Source organism: Sturnira hondurensis, unplaced genomic scaffold (genome assembly GCF_014824575.4).
Source record: "Sturnira hondurensis isolate 20B ecotype Veracruz unplaced genomic scaffold, ASM1482457v3 Scaffold0017436, whole genome shotgun sequence".
Classification (NCBI taxonomy): domain Eukaryota; kingdom Metazoa; phylum Chordata; class Mammalia; order Chiroptera; family Phyllostomidae; genus Sturnira; species Sturnira hondurensis.
This window is the reverse complement of record NW_028090067.1, coordinates 401,302-421,590: the sequence shown is the minus strand read 5'-3', so window position 1 is coordinate 421,590 and position 20,289 is coordinate 401,302. Positions and strand designations below refer to the sequence as shown.

The 20,289-nt window shown below is 37.5% G+C and overlaps 1 protein-coding gene across 2 annotated transcripts; it reads right to left on the bottom strand.

Annotated features, from left to right (window-relative positions):
* Positions 1-1,101: 1,101 nt before the first annotated feature.
* CLEC1A (C-type lectin domain family 1 member A) lies at positions 1,102-19,671 on the bottom strand. Of its 2 annotated transcripts, none has more exons than XM_037068286.1 (6): positions 19,353-19,671; positions 8,531-8,629; positions 6,990-7,166; positions 4,405-4,556; positions 3,584-3,699; positions 1,102-2,281 (listed from the first exon to the last, which is right to left on the bottom strand). In XM_037068286.1, exons 1-6 carry the CDS (start codon positions 19,465-19,467, stop codon positions 2,101-2,103), a joined length of 840 nt encoding a protein of 279 aa, XP_036924181.1. In that variant the 5' UTR covers positions 19,468-19,671; the 3' UTR covers positions 1,102-2,100. The 2 variants fall into 2 exon arrangements, with proteins under 2 accessions (XP_036924181.1, XP_036924180.1); XM_037068285.1 differs by having other exon boundaries at positions 1,109-2,281; positions 3,584-3,702; positions 19,353-19,669.
* Between the last annotated feature and the right edge of the window lie 618 nt (positions 19,672-20,289).

The window sequence follows — 20,289 nt, the reverse complement described above, 5'->3', positions numbered from 1 at the left end:
ACTATTTAATATCCACTCTTGGCAGCTGGACTCTTTAAGGCGGTGTCATTTAAAGAGGCTCTTCTCATCAACCCTGAACACAAGAGTCAAAACCTATGTGCCTGTCTCCATTTTACAAGTCAGTCCATAACGTCATTTGACTTTCTCATATTAACCATATTTTCTTGCTTCAGTAGCAAGGCTTAAAAAACACTCAACTTTCATTAAGTGATTAATAACACTTAATGAAAGACCTTATCCGTATTTCTTGTTATGTGCTTACTACATTAACTGTGTGCATTAAATACCTGCACTCGTCATGGAAAATATTCCGTAACATGCACAGCTCCCCAACGCAGCTGTCTCTACCATTTGTTCACAAACACAGGTCTCCAAAGAAGGTTATTTATGCTTGTTTGTGCTCCTCTATATTTTAAAATACCTGCTTTTTGCATATTTTAATATCCCTTAAATTTTATATTACAATTTAAATTATGGAACGAATTTCACATTTACCTCATTTCAGCTAACATTTCAGCAACATGAGGAAATTGTAAATATTTCCACTTTATATCTAATGAAATAAGCTTCTTGAAATAAAGTAATTTTGTAATAATAAATCAAAATTAGGGATCTCAAATTCCTGCTTGATGATCACAAATGCAGTTCTCTTTGCCCAACACCATAAATCAACACAAATTTTTTTAACATTGAAAAATTTCCTAGCTAATAAGCAGAAAATTGAAAGGAAAAATCTTAAGGAAGAAATCTATAATTCGTGATTGAGGTTGTGCATATTGCCATCCTGAGAGAGGGCTACCTCCACAAGAAGCCAGCTACGTATGTCACAGTCTCCCACATCCCATGGCCTGACTGAAAGACTTGCCCTATTGCAATTCAGTTCACTCACCTTGGGCCACATGTTGATGACAATCTACCTCAAAGGACTGCACTTTAAAAACTGTTAAAAACCATCCTCTTGAAGACAGCATGCATCTCAAAGACTTCTTATTTTCCTCAAATATTCAAATAATCAGTACTCTTGTAGAGCCCAAAGTCTCAGTAAAGCACAATCATAACACTGATTTTTACGATCTTTTGAAGAGTATTTACACACTGAATTTTTCCCGAAGTCACAAATCCATTCTAAAGTCACACATACTTCACATTATTTTCATTTATTATTATTAAATCTTTAGTACCTGAACGAATAAACATGGATCAAATGAAGAAAATACAAACGAAAACCAAACTATTCTAGATGCACATAAATAGACTGACTTTTGTTCTGGTCTTCAGTCTCTGAAGTGAGCACCAGGGAGAGTAATTCTGACATGGAACTGAGTTGATAATATTTCTATCACAGAAGAAATTCCTCTGGGAAGGAGACAATCACTGGACTCTTAAATAGACATAGGGAGATAGGTTTGTAAGAGGTAAGGTTCTAATAAAAAGAATTAGCCTGGTGAGAAGCAGGCCATGGACACAGCAGATTGGGTCTTTACTGAGAGATTGTGAAGAGAAGAAAAATAACTTAAGCAAAAAAAAAACCAAAAAACAAATTAGCTGTGTATTTGGTAGCATGGTATCAGATCTCTCATGGACCAATTGACTGTTGGTACAAAAGATGTTACATACATTTATTTCCTCCATTTAAGTTCCTCACTCCTCTAAATATTAAGGAAGCCATGGAAAAAGGGAAATGATATTAGCTGCTGAGAGGGAAGAACACTAGGAAGTTATCTCAAAATCAAAAAAGTGGCTAATAATTTTATGGGTTTCCAGGACCAGTTGATAATACACAATTGAGATTTCTTCATGCTGGTAAATATGTTCACGAACTCCCAAGCTCAGAAGTGCTGGTGATCTTGAGCTGGAAACACGAAAATCCTTCTTGTGCCAGTTGAGGGATTGCCTTTTCTGATTTTTTTTCCACTTTCCTATGTCTCTAATATCCTCTTCATTGACCTGGCTTTGGCTGAAACTTTTGTTGAATTGTTGTATAAACGTGGGTCAATGAAAGAGAATAGTTTGAAACCAAGTGTGCACAAAGAGATGAGCTTTTCTTCTGATCTCCAGCTTGTCTGAAGGGAGTGCAAAGCTGTAGTTGCAGCTAGAGGCTCAATCAACTCCACACAATGGTTCAGTGGAGCTAAGGAGTCTCTCTACCTTGACTGTGGCAGCCATTTTTTCACACGCACACCGTCTCAACTCTTGGCAGTTTTTTGAGAAAACCTTTCCATTGAGGATGGTTACACAGTCCCTGTCTCTTATGCTGGTGATATCTGTTACAATCCTAAACCTTAAAAAAGAAAAAAAAAGTTAATTTATTTATTGTTTATTTCTAAAAAGAAATACTAAGAACCTAGAAAGTATGTAAGAAATACTGCTAGCTTGCTAAAATTCTAGCAAAGGTGCCCAGAATGAGTTGACGGGGAAGACGGAGTCACCAAGCTCTTTCTTTTCAGCCCTTCAAGTTCCATAGTTATTCTTAGAAGCATCAAGTCACCCAAAACAACAAAAACAATTTCTACCTAAAACTATGATACATGTTATAGTCCAACTTTAACTTGCAGTTTTATAGCCATCTGAGAAATTACCTACCTTCTCTGTGACTCAGTTTACTTAACTATAAAATAAAAATGATTATGTTGCATATGTCCTATTTCCTAGAAGAATAAATCCTATTTGTACATAGAGAAGAGAGGTGTCTTTTCAAATATGGCTTTAAAGTATAATATATTTTAGTATCAATATTATTATCAATATTGATGACTTTTATTAATATTTACCTATTTCAAGGAATATCATGCCTACTCTTATACAAATTACATAAGTAGAACTAACTTTTTTTTAGATTTTATTTATTTATCTTTAGAGGGGAAGGGAAGGAGAGAGGGAGAGAAATATCAATGTACAGTTGCCTCTCATGCATCCCCTGCTGGGAACTGGCCTGCAACCCAGGCATATGCCTTGACTGGGAATCGAACCTCGATCCTTTGGTTCATAGGCCTGCGCTCGATCCACTGAGCTACGCCAGCCAGGGCAGACTTTTGATAATAATATTATTTATATTGTCAGTAAATCTATCCTCAGACACTGCATTTTTAAAGAAGTGCTCCCCATTTCAGGGCACAGAAAGCCAAGAAATCTGAGGACTTATACTATCTCTGGTAATGACAAGTTGTGAAGTTTTGTGACCTTAGGCAAGTCACTATCACAACCTGGGCTTCAGTTTATTAATCCACAGAAGATCCATTCATTCTCATTCTCTGTCTCTCTATGTCTGTCTCTCTCTCTCCCATTTCTTGTTCAGTGAATTCCAGACAATTTTAATGCTCCAAGAAACTTCAGGGCCTGACATAAAATTTTCTGAAAGCAACCAGACAGAGAACTTTCTCCACTGTTTTGTTAACACTTTTTATCTGTCTCCCTCACTGGTTTAGAAACCATTAAGGAGCAAGCAGTTTTATCAATCCTTGGACACCCTCCTACCAATATAGAATCTAATACAAAGCAGATGTTCAATTAATGCTTGTTGAGACACCTGGCCGCAGTACCTCTCTACTACATGCCTTGCCCACAAAATATTCTGATGGCTTACGGCTCAGAAGCGTACGGTGTTCCATCAACCCACAGCCAGGCCTTGTCACTGCTGTTGCGTGATAGCCCTATCCAGTAAGAGTAGTAAAACTCCGAGTAGCTGTGAGGCATGGCAAACTGCTGAAAAGGCACAAAAGGAAATATTTAGCTTTTAGACATGTTACAATAACATATATATATACAGACATGTGTAGTGACACTTTACAGCCAACACTTTAATGTGAGAACCTATGGCTCCTGCCTCACACAGATAATAGTACACAGAAAAGGGAAGCATCCATGCTAAAGTCAGTTAATCTGTCCAAATTAAAGAATTTCATTTGTCTTTATAAGCACAGAAGATACACTAATATTCTGAAACCAAGAATCACATCAACTAAGCTTTTTAAGTGACCCGTTACTTTCAAATCACAGGATGAACACTAAGATTTTCTATAAAAATATGGGAGGCAGATTTACAAAGAGATGTGAAGTGATTCTGGGAAACGGAAGGAAAAATGCAGGAATGGGGGAGTAACCTTTATAAATACATACAAAAGGGACTGACCAGGAAGGAGAAGAGAACAATGAATGCGATTTAATGTCAAAGGAGGTAAAAGGAGAATTTGAAAAGATGGTTTTGTCTCAAACTAGGAAAGGGAGAAGGAGAAATGTTCATATGTTTTCATATGCATACGTGTGTATAAATTGATATATATATATCCCTGATTGAAATAAATGGAGAGTCTGTGAATCCTGACTGCCTAGATTTTTCTTGCATAACTGTTTCAAAGACATCTTTTTGAGAATACTTCAAACACTGACCAGAACTCGGGACCTTACCAGGGTTTCTTGTGTGTTTATCTTCAGCATGGTTGAGTTCTCAGCAATACAGAAATAGTCACAGTCCTGCCAGCTCTTGCTCTCTTTGTAGAATTGGTAGCATTTGTCCCCATGCCATTTCCACTTTTCTGGGCAAGGGCTACACCTGTGCTCTTGGAAAGAAACCAATTTTAGTAAGTTATTTTTTACCCAGGTTTGTTTTCTTTCCTCTCTTGGAATTATACAGCATTTGATAATCCAATAAAGAATGGATTTCCTTAGAAATTCTAAGATTTCTCTTAGATATTTAATTGCCTAGGCAATGATAACTACAAAAGTTTACCTAGCACCTACTATATGCCAAGAATTGTGATTGGTCCTGAGCACACAGTGGAAATTAAAACAGAGACTACCAGCTTTCATGGATACTGAGTCTAGCTCTGCCCTGCTCTTGGCTGTGCAATTCAGTATAGAGAGAGGATGTTCAATGCATAAAGAACTTTTCATATGTTCAGAAACTCAACATGCATTACACTAAAGAAACAATTGAAGATTTTGCAATTTTATTCTTCAAAATTCTCTTATATACTAGTAAGAAAAAATTTTTAATTCAATATACAGGTATGTCCAGAAAATATCCAGCCATATACTGTGAAAAATAGAGACATTTATTGAAGAAGATAAAAGATACAAGAAATATTGTACACAGTACAATGACACCTCAGGCCCCTTCAAAGTAGGCACCTGGGGACCTCACACAGATCTTTGTTGATTACAGCCTGTACACGTTGAACATTCTCAGGTGTTCTGCTTGTTGCGGGCCTTCCAGAACGTGCATCACTTTCAACAGACTCTCGACCATCTTGGACACATTTGTGCCACACTTTTATTTGTTCTGCCCTCATTGCATCATCCCTGAAAGCCTTCTGAATCATCTGAATAGTAGTTCCCATGGAGAAAAGTTCAAGCTTAACGCAAAATTGGATGCAGATTCATTGCTCTCTTCACTCAGTCGTTTTGAATGGATGGCCACACAGTACACATGCTCACTCAATGAGCATGAAACTTCAGGGCCTGACATAAAATTTTCTACCACACCCCCTGACGGGTACAGTGAAGTTGTCATTGTTCACATATGCTCATTCCAGTCCACTCTCCTTGGCTGCCACGTTACGCAGATGTCGCACAAACTGTTTTTGTTACATTAACAATGGCTGGACTCTTTCCTGACGGACCTCGGTATATCAATAAGATATAACCTCTTTTCTCTTTCTAAACACAAGTAAATAAAATTTTAGAAAAAATAAATATTAAGCCAAGTATGAATTAGAATGGTAAATCTCTATGTATCAGAAATTGAGATGAGCACCAAAGTTAGAGAATGAAGTGCATAGGTCAAGAGTAGGATGGGTTACTGTGGGAAGTGAATGTAAATATAGGAACTAAGTCCTGACAGTTGTGGCTGTAGTACACATGTGGGAACATGGCCTTTGGCCTTTGAGAGTTGGGGACCCATAAGCAAGTCCCTTGTGGGTATATGGTGAGATTGGAACTCAATAACTCCATTAAAATACCTTTATTATGAAAACAATTTGGTGTCAAAATGTTAACATGTTAAAATCTGAGTGGTTAATACAAATGAATATTATATTATTGTTTGTATTTTTCTGTATATATGAAATATTCCATAAGGGAAAACAAAGGGAAAGTTTTAAACAAATAATTAGTTTTGGAGGTTTTATAGTCAGTCGGTTTGTATCTCTGGCCCAGATGTTATTTTTTGTATACCAAACTGCCTTTCCAGATCTCCACTTGGATATCTAAATTATGCATATTTCAAATTCAACTTGCCCAAAACAACATCCCTGGTTTCCCACCTTCCCCTGTATAATTACAGAATTCTTCCCCACTTTACTTGATCACATGTCTATGTTTCCAGTTGCTTTGCCCCAAAACTTTGGAAATATCTTTGACTCTCACAACCCTTTTCTCACACAACCCATTTATTCTATCATGTGCTCATCTCCACTGATCATATTCTAGTTTGAGGCACTTTCACCTGGATTGCTGCAATAACCATCTCATATGATTTCTCTGTTGCTATCCTTCCCTTTTTCAGTCTATATTCAATATATTTGCAGAGTGAGCCTTTAAAAATTCATGTCAGACATGTATTTCCTCTGCTCAGGAGCCTGTAATGAATCCTCATCTTGCTCAAAGTAGCAGCCAAATCCCTTACAATGTTGCCTGATGTCATAAATAATGCTTACCTTATTTCCTGTTAGTCTTCTACTCACTCCCTCCAGGTAATAGGCTCCTTATTATTCCTTGAATATGAAGATACATTCACATCATAGGGCTCTTGCCTGGGCTGAAATGTCTGAATATCAAGAATCCCTTCATGTATTATTGCAGAGATGTGTTTGAGCTAAATGATCCCAATAACCAGACACAATCTGTATGCCCAAAGTATTAAGTTTGTCAGACACCTAGTTAAATTATACAGCTATTTAATTAATACATCGGTTCCCTGGTATACTGATGGGAAATTCAGTCCTATATTGACAGATGTTGTGAGGGCAGAGGGAGCTCAGTGACCGACTCACCTCCAGTTTTGTTATAGAGCTCACGACAGAATTTCTCAGCCACACGCTGCAGAGTTTCTACAAGCTTCCTTTTCTGGGTTTGGAGAGATTGCAGCTGTTGAGAGAGATTCCCCAGTTTTTCTTCCATTGTAGAAATGCTGTCTTTCTGAATATTGGAGAGCTGGTAGAACTGAAAAACTAACCCAAGTTACCAAGTCAGACTAGACAGTTTATTTCTGCATTTCTATTTCTATTTTCTACATATGAAGAAGACAAAACAGTATATTGTTTATGATCTCAGGTTCTGAGATCTCATATTATCTATATTCAAGGTTGGAATGTAGTCCATACTAAATTCTGTTTTCGTGGTCAAATAAATTTTCCGAGTATGCTTTCTTATGTGAAAATGTGGAGTCGTAGTAACAGTTTCTAACTTCAGGAATGAATTCCTTAATCATATTTACTGTTTACTAAATACTTGTGTATATTCTCAAACCAATACTAAACCCCAAACTATAAATCTATATATCCTTTGAGCATTACATTGAGAATTGACAATGTACCTTGTTACCTCATTCACTCATTAAAGTGGTCATATTACCATTTCTACATTTTTATACATTCTACTTTGGCTCAGTGAGAATAAGTTAATATGACTTGGTTAAAATATTTCAACACTTAGGTATAAAATCCAGGGTCTCAAATTGAAGATAAAAGCCCTTTATGAGTCATGAGCACAGCTTTACATCCCTAAAATGAATGCTATTTGCAAAACAATAGTTATATTAATATAAAATAGAAATTTGGGGGTCAGGGTAAAAACATTAAATTTTTAATTATAAAATTTAAGATAACAAAAGTTTGAAAATTTTTTCTGAACAACAAATTTTTGATATTAAAACCTGTTCTTTGATGTAACCTTTATCCTGCACCATCTTCTTCAACTATTCCAGGACACGTTGCTGTAGCATCTTGGTCTGAGGAAGAAAATGTGCCCATTTCTTTTTTTGAGTTTTTGAGCTTGTCCTTACTAGTTTGTGATAGACTGCATGCATGAATTTTTCCTTTTTAATGCTCGTAGGTTTTTTTCCAAAATGATTTTATAACCTCCTGGACCTTTTGAAAAACAGTACCGTGAGGAAGGACCTACCTGCTCTGTCCTGCTCATATGGCGGAGTGGAGGTATAAAGGGAATCTCTTCCTTCTATATCAGCCCAGTGAGCCAGGCATGCTCACGGCAAAGCCCATTGCCTCAACTCTTTTGTGCAAAGGAAGGAGCTGAAGCATTTGTTTATTAAAAATTGTTGATTTTAAGTACTGGCATATAAACAAAGGGATAAAAAACTTCTTATCTCAGAGACTATAAAAATCTGGCAAATGATTTCTGTAGTTTAATGCTTCTTTCAGTACTCACTGTTTAAATAGATACTTTAGAAGAAGGTACATTGAATTATTCCCAGGCTCTAGAACTAAAGCGTAAAGAAATATTCCATAATGAATATTCCTCTTCCTAGACAAACCTTGGAGCCAGGATCCTCCCCCAAGTCAGAGTGCAGACTTACACACAAACCCCAGTATTGCCAGGCCAATCAGCAGCACCAGGCACAAAATGAGCAGGGTCAAGGCCACTGGACGCCAAGCTGAAGAAGGAGGCCGGTGCTCTGCAGGGAACAAAAGGAAAGGCAGGGTTTCACTTTTTCATCCTCTTGGATGTACGTCAGCTTCAAGGGAGAGGAGTTGGTTCTGGGAAAGAACACATTCTACAGGATAATGGTAATCAGGGACTACTAGATCATATTCCTTCTGTCCTCAGAAAAGCGTCGTCAGAAACCTGTGGGCCAAGCCTCAGTTACTTACCAGGGTTGGACTCTCTCATACGCCCCACTCACACCCACCCATTCCTGCTTTGCAGTAATTGAGTTGTGCATTCCTGTTACCTTTATATAGCTATTTACATAAGTTTTTTCCTGTCAAAATTCGAGTTATAAAAGACTCTCATGTAAATGCCTTCACAAAGAACAATTTTTTACATCATCAGAGAAGAGATGAAATTAACTTTTTATCACTTTTGAAAAACACCATCCTTCCCATGTTTCCATAAACCCTTTTCCCAAAAAGAAAACTGCATATCAGTAAAGAGAAATGATCATTTTACTGTTTCTGTTGGTGATTTCTTTGTCAAAAGTAGCTCTTTAGTAATGATTTTATTTGTTCATTAAATCATAGCTTTCCAAAAAGAGATGGAAACACGACCATCAATTTCTCAAGAGAGAGATCCAAGCTATCTCAATTGTGAGGCAATTAAGTAATAAAAGAACTATAGATGATATCCCTTGCCCACACCCCCACCGGTTTACCATGTGGTAATTTTAGGGGCTCCACTTAGTGGAAAATAAGCCCATCACCTGATGAGATCGGCTACCAAGCTGAATGACCTGTTGTTGTAGCTGACAAGGAAGACCCCCTAACCAGTGCAGGTAGCATCCAGCTTTGTGATTAAAATGAAACAAAGAGAGAGAGAGAGACCCTCAAACACACTGATCTCTTCATGACTTGTGAGTCTAACTTTACTGGGAATTCAAGTCAGTTTCTAAAACAGAAAGATTAAAGATATGTAAGGTCATCTCCTCTTCAGAAAAGTCCACCACAGAATGTATTCTAGGTATAGAAATTTGTACAATACTAAATATTATTTACAAACAGAGAATGAGAAATGGTAAAGATGTATAGAAGTAGAAAATACCATCACTGTCCTTTGGAATTTACAGTCTGGTAGGGAAATCATGGAGCAGGTGTCCATACATTTTAAAATGTGATTCTTAGTTTTTCTTAATAGTCATCTCCTCTAAAAATTTTTCAGTGGCTTGCATTACAATTCTAATAAAATCCAAATCACTTTTCATAAAGACTCAGGTTGATCTTTTTTCGAAAATGGGAGATTGACTGTAGTACTTCCCGACTTAAACTAAACACTTCCAATAGCCTTATTGCACTTAGCATAAAATTCTGTAAGAACCTTTTTTATACAGACCCCACCTGGTGCTCTCGCCCCTTTCTGTACCACTCTGCCCTTGGGCAAATGTTCTTCTCACAGTGGCCTGTTTATCCTTGGAACAAACAAGCTTGTCCCCGTTTCAGTGCCTTTGTGTTAACTCTGCCTCTTCCCCAGCATCAGTTAATCCACAGCTGGGTTTGCTGGGAAGCTACTTCCTGGTATTCAGCTCTAAGTTTAAATGGCACATCCTTAGGGGAGGACCAGGTGTCCATCTGTAGCACATTACCCCATTGTGTACGGTTTTTTAAAAGATAAGATTCTTAAGTATCATGTTCATGATTTTTGTTTTTCTTTATCTCTTCCCCCTTGGATGTAGCACACTTCATTAAAGGTGATCTTGTCTATCTTGCTCAGCATTGTATTTCCATTATTGAAAATTGAGCCTGGCACAGAAGGGCCCAATACATATTTGAATGAATAAATGAATGAAGAATGAAATCACAAAAAAGTGAATATTACTTAAACTACCTAATTTTTACAATGGCACAAATTATCTCCAGTTAAACCTTACACATTGATTTTTTAAAAATCTATTGGCTTTTCATCAATCTTTCTGTCAGCAGAGGGCAGAGTCGGTAAATTCATCTCCTAGATGTACTGAATTCTATCCACTGACATGAGATTCTGAATCATGAAGAGATCTGAGAGATCTGGCCTGTGTGTTTGGTCTAAATTTTCCTGGGAACTTCTGACTTCCCAGGGCATTGACCTTTAGAGTATCTCAGATTAGCAGAGCATAAATGAAGAAGAGTAGAAGCATCTTCTCCCAAACCCAGGACTTTTTAAAGTTTTACATAGCCAAAGAACATGAACCAGGTGGATGTTCCTACATTCCAGAGACACCCGTGCATCTGTGGACCAGCCACCATGGTAGCTTTATTCTTCTCCATATCTCTTATTACCACCAGATATATTATATATCTTATTTCTTTCGGTTTACATCCGCCTTACCCAGTAGAAAGCAAGCTCCATCATGGAAAACAATGTTGTTTGCTTAGCACACAGAATATCAGTGGAAATAAGTTCAGTTAGTGTCAAATGAGTGAATGAATGAATGGATGGATGCGTCTAGCACACATAATTATCTGTAACACGCTTGTCTCACCCTGCCCAGACCTATTTATATTAATGCACATGTAAATGCATAATTTAAAAAAAAACAGTGTCCCTTTTTATGACTTAATATTTTTTGGACAAATTAAAAGTAATAAAAAGGTAAAGAATAAAAACTATGAAATCAACTAAGTTATTTATTCTTTAAGAAAACTGTTTTCCTGTATATAATATTAGGGGTAAGGAAGGTGTTGATTTTCTGTCCAAAGGATTAATACGTGTAAACTTAAATCCTTATTGTGAAGTGAGGGCATGGACTTTAGGGGTTAAAACATGATTTAATAATAATTATATCCATGCAAAGAATAAATGCATGATCCTTCCTAAAGCTGCTTCTAGAACAGAATAGGAAAGAAATGTAGCATGTCTTTTGTTAAGGAAACAAAGTTTAAAAAATTAACTTCTCAGGGAATCATCTTTTCTTGATCATTTGGGAATTTTTCTGCTCTGACTTCTCTTCCTCACTTTTTCTCCATCCTTCTCTCTTCTTCCCTTCCTCCCCACCATCCCCGCTCCTTCTCCCCAAGTTTTCAAAATATCTTCCTATTTTATCTAAAAATCCACAGAAACAAAACCCCAGGGAGTTTCTATACCAGGTATGGTTATTTCTAAGAAACTAGACTTTCAGATGGAAAGACTATGTAGTTGCAAGCTTCACTTTTTCTTTTTCTCTCTCTGGGTATTTTTCTCTAAGTGTGTTTAATATTCCTGAGTTTTAGTCCAAGTGCCCCTGATTACAATGAGGTCTCTCTCTAGGGACCACCCCCACCTAAAAACAAGAAAAATAAGCTGCTTCAGTTTGGCTTGGCTTCATCGCATCTTTATTTTTTGGAAGAGAACCCTATGCTGTCTCCTGGGGCATGTTTAGAAAAAGGTGTGGGCAGGCAAAGGAATGATATAAACATCCCTAGGAATAATAAGATATATATAGAAAAAACAGCCCTTTTCTGTATCTTCTTACTATAACTATACTATAAAAGGCTAAGGCCAAGTTTTAAATACAAATTCCTTTGTAGCTATGAGAAACTTTGTGGATGAAGAAAGCTGTCACACTAAACCAGTTACTCTTCACCAGGCATCAGAGAGGGAAAATTTTGCACACCTCCATTCTCTGAGCCTCTAAGAAATGAAACAGACATTACTAAATTAGTCAATTAGTGTGCCTCCAAAATGGAAAGAATCATAAAAGCTGGGAGAGACAAAGAGAATTCAAATAATTTGTGTAAAGCCACACTGCTGTGCAAACTAGTTAAACTAGTTAAATTGTCACACTTGACACACTTTGTAAACTGTCCTGTGAACCAGGACTCGCAGAGAAATAGGGGTTAACATTTTAGAAAATACATCTCTCATTCTTTAGTTCACTGTTCTTTGAATATTTTTCAATTATTGCTGGCTTACACCTATGTTTGGATATATTTCTGAATTTTTAAATTTTTTCCTAGAAACTTCTTGTTTCCTTAATCTTTGCATGTGGCACATAGCGAACCTACTCATGGGACAGTGTTTGAGGCCCTTGGGTTGAGAGCGTTTTTCAGTGTTCATTAGATTGCACGTTTCCTTTCTCTTATGAGTCTAGTTCAAGTATTTGCTAGTTCCATTCTCTCTAAAAGCAAAATGGTGTTATTCTTCCTACAATTTCAATAGACTATACATCTAAAAACACACATTATTTCCAGAATATGTCAAGTTTCTTATTTAGGGCAATTAGATTTAGAAACTCAATTGTATTTTTTCTTTTGAGTAAAATTTAGGTGAGTCGATTTTATATCCCAATCAAGAAATTTCATTTCTGAAATATGTATAATTCGAAACTACTATCAATGGTAGTTGCTAATATTCCATGGGTTACTGAGATATATGCCTTATGAATGATCTCACCTCTCCTTATGAAATCTCTAGGAGGTAGATGCTATTGTCATCCCCGTTTCACAGGTAGGCAATTGAGTTACAGCAGGAACTTACTCAAGGACATATAGCTTCTGATAATAATACTTATCAAGGGTGTTATTGATGCTGTGGTATTTCATTTGAATCTCCCCAAAATTATTCAAGAGGACACTATCTTCTACCTTAGTTACATAAGAAATCTGAGGTACTGAGGAGTTACTTCATTTGCTTAGGGCTGACTAGCTAGTAAGTGATGGAGAGAGAAGTGCTGCCTAAGGATCTCATTTAAGAGCTGAATGTTTTAAGCCCTGGCTGGTGTAGCTCAGTGGATTGAGCGCGGGCCTGCGAACCACATGATTGCGGTTCGATTCCCAGTCAGGGCACATGCCTGGGTTGCAGGCCAGTTCCCAGCAGGGGACTCACAAGAGGCAACCATACATTGATATTTCTTTCCTTCTCTCTCCTTCCCTTCCTCTCTAAAGATAAATAAATAAAAATTTTTTTAAAAAGAGCTGAATGTTTTAAATCATTTTCTCATCCATCCGATCAATCCCCCATTAATATTTGCTTTATATGGCTGTTTGATATAGTGCTATAGAAAGATTCTCAGGTTTTGTCACTTGTAACTTTTTACCTCTATATTGCGAAATCTCAGTAATAGTCACCTTAAATACTACATTTCATTCTCCCTCCAATGTGAACATTATAACATATATAAATTTAATCTCTTCCTTAAAGAAACAAGATTTCTTAGCGTGCTACGTAAAGCCCTGCACAGTAGGATCCCATCCTGCATTTTGCCTCACCTGCCCAAATCTCCCTCATTCATGCCTCCCTTCGAGGACTAACTGTTCGTCATCCCAATCATTTACCTTCTCATCATGTTTCACTTGTCTGATGATTCCCCCCATTTTTTTATCCTCATCTAAGTTCCAATCCAAAACTAACACTTCATCTTTTCCCTTTGAACTCTTGTCATTCTTAGTTTTACCCGTGATTACACTGCACCAAGCTAGTTCCTTACTGCTCTGTTTTTATATTTGAACGTGTGGCCCTCACAATGGAAAGGCCAGCCTGTGGCTCATTTCATTCTACCTGGAAAACTTAGACTCAGCCTTACAGACCAGAACAAATGCCAGCTCATTCAAAACCATGCACATGAATAAACACAGTAAGTTATTTATTCCTATTTGCTTTTGTGGCCTCCTACATATAGTCCATAGTACTACATAATATTTTCTTAGAATTATTAATTCAGATTATTGCTTCTGCTTCTCCAAGCACCTAACATAGACTCCCTACAGTGTCTACTATAAGGCTTGATATTTAGTAGTATGCTTGAAAGATTTATTAAATTGATTAGATATGATTTATGCCATGAATCTTCAACAAAGCATTAATGTTATAGTTGAGAAAATAAAGCTAAAAATGCAAGAAAATTGAGAAATATTATAATTAATATGCATAATTAAAGTAGAACTTGAATTTGTCAATAACCTTTATTCATTAAATCCAAATAGGTTTTCATATTCATTTTGATAGGATTACCTTTAATCTTCTACAGGAATTTTGACCCATCAGTTTTATGTCATTTTCTCTCTCCCCAGTATATTAGTCCTGTGAAGGGTTTCAATTGTACATTGTTCAAGCTACAATTGAGTTAGAACCTCCCAGACTTTAAGTAATATTTAAAAATACTCACATAGCTCCAGAATACCTTAGCTCTAACGTATTATCTTTTCTCTTTATACCTAGGCTATTCAAAACAGGGGAGAAAAATAAAAAAGAGAAAATGACAAATTACTTATTTTCTTAACTATTAGTTGCTTTCAAATCTATGCTCTTAAAAATGACCAATATTCTATTTTCCTTTTTATTGTTAAACAGCAAATTGTTTGTAGCCTTTTTCTTATATGAACTCTCTGCAGCATTGATTGTTATTTTTAAAATTCACTATTCACTACTGTTGACTTTTCCATTTGTTTTATTGTCTCTTGGCCGCCTGGATGCCTCCCACTCCTGGTCCACTTCTACCACTGACCTATCGAAATCCTTTGCCCAGCTTGCCCCTCAATATTGCATTTCCTAAAATTCTTTCATTGGCACTCTTTTTCTCCTTTTTTTATTTTGCTTTTTGATTTTACATTCCCTTCCTCAGTGACATCACTCATTTTCAGAAAGTTTAATTCTTACCTAATACTGACAATGTTCACATAAATATGTAGCTCAGAATCCTTACCTTCAACCCATATACTATATATACAAGTGCCTGGGCAACAGCAACTGTATGTCCCTTCTCTTACTGGCATCTCACTTTCACATCGAATTCATCGTCTTTCCTATTCTGCCTGTAGTTTCCATCTCAGTTAATGGCAGCACCATCTACATAGTATCACTTGGAACATAGTCAACTTATGCTCTCCATTTCCTTCTTTTCCCCCCTTGTACCCAGTCACCAATTCTTTGAATTCTTCCTCCTCTTGTCTTTCATATCTGATTGTTTCTCCTATTCCAATACTACCTCAGGTCAGGTTCCTCTAATACCATGCTTATCCTAGTACAAAATCTATATCAGTTCATCCAATTTCTTACTCCTGCAACCCATCCTCCTCATTGTAGCCTGGATGGTCTTCTAGAAACTCAAAATGCATTATTTTACTACCAGTGTAGATCCTTCAGTTAACTCATTTTACCTGCTGAATAGAATCAGAATACCTCAGGGTGACATAAAAGGTGTTCTTTAACTTTTCAGACGTACCCTGTTACCAAGCATCCCCCTCTCCAACTCTACACCTCAGCCATAACATGTTGCTTATACTTCTCTGAAACACAAAGTTAATGAAGACCTCCTGGGCTTTCTCTCGTGTGTCCACCCAGAGGGCACCCAGCTCCTTAAACCTTCCCATTTCTGCTTCCATATCATGAGGAACATCTCAAAGTCAACTTAACTGAATGGTACCCCCTCTCTCAAAATTTCCCTGATGCCCTCTTCCCCTACCACACAGAAGTGACCAAGTTTTCCATTACACCATGTGAATGTTTTCATCATGGCAAATATCACACTTATCGCTGAGTTTGGAACTGTATTAGAATTAAGTTTCCTCATTGGCAGGGATCATATCATGTTTGGCATTATATCCTCAGTACTTTGTAACAGGTCTGGGATAGCATGACCCCAAGCATAAGTTTTGGAAAGAAGGCATAAGGGTATTAACTTGTATTTTTGCTTTCTATCTTCCTAATCGTTTAGCCATATTTGAAAATGCAAACAACTTTATATTGAAAAATTAAAATCTAGAAAAGAAATAAATGTATATTACTTATTTTTATTAATTCTAAAATGTTATAGTTGTAATTATCCCAGAGTTATGTTGAATCTGAATCCTCTGCATTGCCAAAAAAAGAAAAAAAAATCCAGAGATTTTTTTACTCTTTTTTTTAACAACAAAAGTATTTCAGATCTATTTTTCTAAGAAGCAGACTTCTACAGTGACATTGCCCTAAATACTTGCATTATAACAGGATGAAAACAAGTTATTGTATATGGAGGGTAAGATAACTATTGTTGGCCAAAAAGGTTTTTTTTTTTCAAAAGATGGCTCTAGCAGTGCTTAGTTGTCTTTAACTTTATTTGAAATAATTTTGTTAGACTGTATTGTGACAGCTGTTATATCAGTGTGTTATATCATTTAAAAACAAGCTTATCAAAATTGGTGAATTTTTGTATAACCATTTTAATATTGGAGATGGAAGACATAAGTAACATTTTCGGCATACTATGCTTTTTTACTTCAAGAAACGTAAAAATGCAACTGAAATGCCAAAAAAAAAGGATGTGTGCTGCGTACGGAAAAGGAGCTGTGACTGATGTAGTGCATGAAAGGTGGTTTGTGAAGTTTCATGCTACAGACTTGCTGGATGATGCTCCATGGTCAGGCAGACCAGTTGCAGTCGATAGTAATCAAACTGAGACACTAATTGAGATCAGTCAACATTCTATCACACAGGAGATAGCCGGCATACTCAAAATATCCAAACCAAGCCCTGGCTGGTGTAGCTCAGTGGATTGAGCACAGGCCTGCAAACCAGAGGATCGCGGTTCAATTCCCAGTCAGGGCACATGCCTGGGTTGCAGGCCAGTTCCCTGCAGGCCAACTCCCAGCAGGGGACGCACAAAAGGCAACCATACATGGATGTTTCTCTCCCTCTCTCCTTCCTCTCTAAAGGTAAATAAATAAATAAAATCTTAAAAATAAATCAATAAAATATTTTTCAAAATATCCAAATCAATAGTTATTGGTGAAAATGAAAAATGTGCATTTTGCTTTACAGAAAATAATATGGACTTTTTTGGCCAACCTAGTATTTTTACATATGCCATGTTTTCCTTGAAGACACTGCTTTGTAACCTCTACTCCTGTTTCAACTTCCACTTCTTACAAAAATGTTGCCAGATGTTTTATTCCACTCCACCTCCCTCTCCACCCTCAATCCTCAGCAGAATTCATTTGTACACCCTGTTCCTCATCATGCTGACCACTAATCCTTGTGAGAGTTCCTGGCTCTCATCAAAGGTGAAATGTGAAGTTCTACACAAACCACTTAAAACTAGAGCCCTAAACTCCAACTCTTCACAGGATTTGTTGGAGGAAATCTATCATATCCTATGACACATATATAGTGGCTGCAGAAACTGATGTTCCAAAGTTGTCACTTTGGTTCACATCAAGGAGGCTGGAAATCCCCCAGTATTCCCTCACAGCCTACTAGAGATTTTAGGGGAAAAAACCCGAAAACTCGCATCTCTCATCAGTGATTCTCAGGCAGCAGATCATGCAATAAATAGAAGTTGAATGGAAAGGTTTACTAGGGGGAAGGAATAAAACATAAAGCTAAAGAAAAATGGGAGACAACACGAAAAAAATGTGTGTGCAGATTCACAAAGGTGAAGTAAACCAGGATATGGTTAAAAAAGAAAGGATAAGTTAAGATACAGACATTCAGTGAGGATTTCTCAGATACAGACTGACACAAAAATATAAACAGAACCCTTTAGGAATCCTCAAGAGAATGGGTTATTGAAAAGAAACTCACATTTTTGATGTGTCTGCAATGTACCGAGGACTTTACATACCTTGTTAACCTAAGTACTCATAGCCATCCTATATGTGAGGATGTGTTGCTTCTATGTAATATGAAATAATATGTATAAAACACTGAAAGGAATACCAGGCCCATGTTAATCACTATGTGTTTGTTTATCATCATTAGTATGTTGTAAATGCAGAAACCGAGGATCCATAATACTTAAGTAGCATGTCCAATATCACACAATTTTTTAGTAAGTGACTTACCTGGTACCAGAACCTAGTCCTATCTGTGTGGCAGTGAGAGGCCTTTCACTGGACCTCAGGACAAATTTTTACCTTAGGCTGAGTTGCCTGGGAAATAAGATCCTTCTCTATGCATGTGAAGTATCTCTTCTACAGACTGAAAACATATATTTTGTTAATATGTCACAGAGTAAATGATTAGAAATAAAAGCAAAAGGTAGAAGCTAAATGGAACTGAAGTTAAATACTTTCATGATTTAATTCAATCATCTAAATGATTGAACTCTGGAACTCGGCAGGACAAAAGTGAAGAGGCAATGGGATGTAATCGCACCTGAGGTCACCATATAGATCCCTGGATCACAGAACGTCAGAACTGAAGCGACCTTAGAAGGCATTTGCTTTCATCTTCCCCTTGCTTCGCAGATGATAAAGCCAAACAGCTGATGCTGCTATGACTCTCCCAAGTCCTCACGACTTCATGATGCAGAACAATCATTACAAAATACCAAGTTTGATGTATCTGCTTGGAAACCTCACTCCAAAGCCATGAGTGCAAAACTAACAAAAAGGTGGCCTTTATCATCTAAGTGTTCAGATGAGATCATAGATGGTAAATAAAACAGCACTGGACTTGGCCTTCAGTGGGATGGCAGGGAGGGGAAGGCACGATGCTTTACGAGTACATACGCTCTCACCTCTCTATGCTCTACCTAACTGGTAAGGTACAAACAACACACCCTTGACTGCAAAGCACTCTGCCAGCGAGAGAATCTTAGAAAAACAAACATCTGTGTATATACTGAGTTTAATTTTTCAGAAGTTCATATAAGAGGTCACATGCAAGAGGTGGAAAGTGAAGAGTCCACATTAATTGTACATCAGGAGAGCATTCATCTGCCTTTTCTCTATATTGTCTATTCCTCGGAGAGACAGCGTATCTCATGCATTTCTCAAGGATCTGGCCAATTGGGACTCCAGGGGACAGAGTACCTGTGTGCCCACGCTCTGGACGATGAGATGCAGTAGAGGCTCGCGAGTGCAGGCTCATGGTGGTGTCCCCATCAGCATCCAGCATGTTCCTCGTGCTGCTGTACTTGGCCTGCATCAGGATTCCCGCAGAGGTGGGGGTGAGCTGTGGTTGGATTGCTCCCCGCTGCCTGGCTTCTATGAGACAGTTCAGGAATCAAGGCACGGACAGGCAGTCCTGATGTCCTTCTCTCCCAGTAAGTAGCAGGGCAGTCTCTGACTCCGGTTCCTGCCTGGCGAGGCCCAACCCCTCTGCCGTGAATTTGTACTCTGAATGCCAAATTGGTCAGGCAGAAGGGAAATAGCATGTGTTTTCTATTTGGGCGGGCTGTGTCTGAACAATTACCGAAGGGGCTGTGCCTCTCCGAGCTCTTTTGTTCGTCTGTTTGTACTTCCTGTTTAACTGTGTAAAGAAGGCAGCACCTTGCAATTGCAGAGAGATTCCCTCAGACTCTAAAAAAAAAAATCTCTCAGGGGAAATGTTACGTACTTCTTACCCATCACACATTCAGAGTCACTTAGATTAAATTTAACCTCTGTGTCTTTGAGAAAGCAGAAGAGACTGTAGGACCAGCCTCTTCCTTTCTCGAAGGCTATAGTATAGAAGCATCTTGTAGATAGAATGTCAGCACAAAAGAGTGCTTTTGAGGGTATCTAACTGACTCACTCTTTCATTTTACAAAAAGGGAGATTGAGCTAGGTGAGAAATGGCTCTAAAGTCACATAGCTGTTTGGTGAGAGAATTAGCTTTAAAAGCTCTTTCTGGTTGTCAACTCAATATTCTTTCTTCTTACAGTATGGGGGCTCAATTTAACATTTTATAGCACACCAGGTACATCACAATCATGAACACATTTTTCTGGAAGTAAAGACTTTTGGAATAATTATTAAAAGTCTTTAG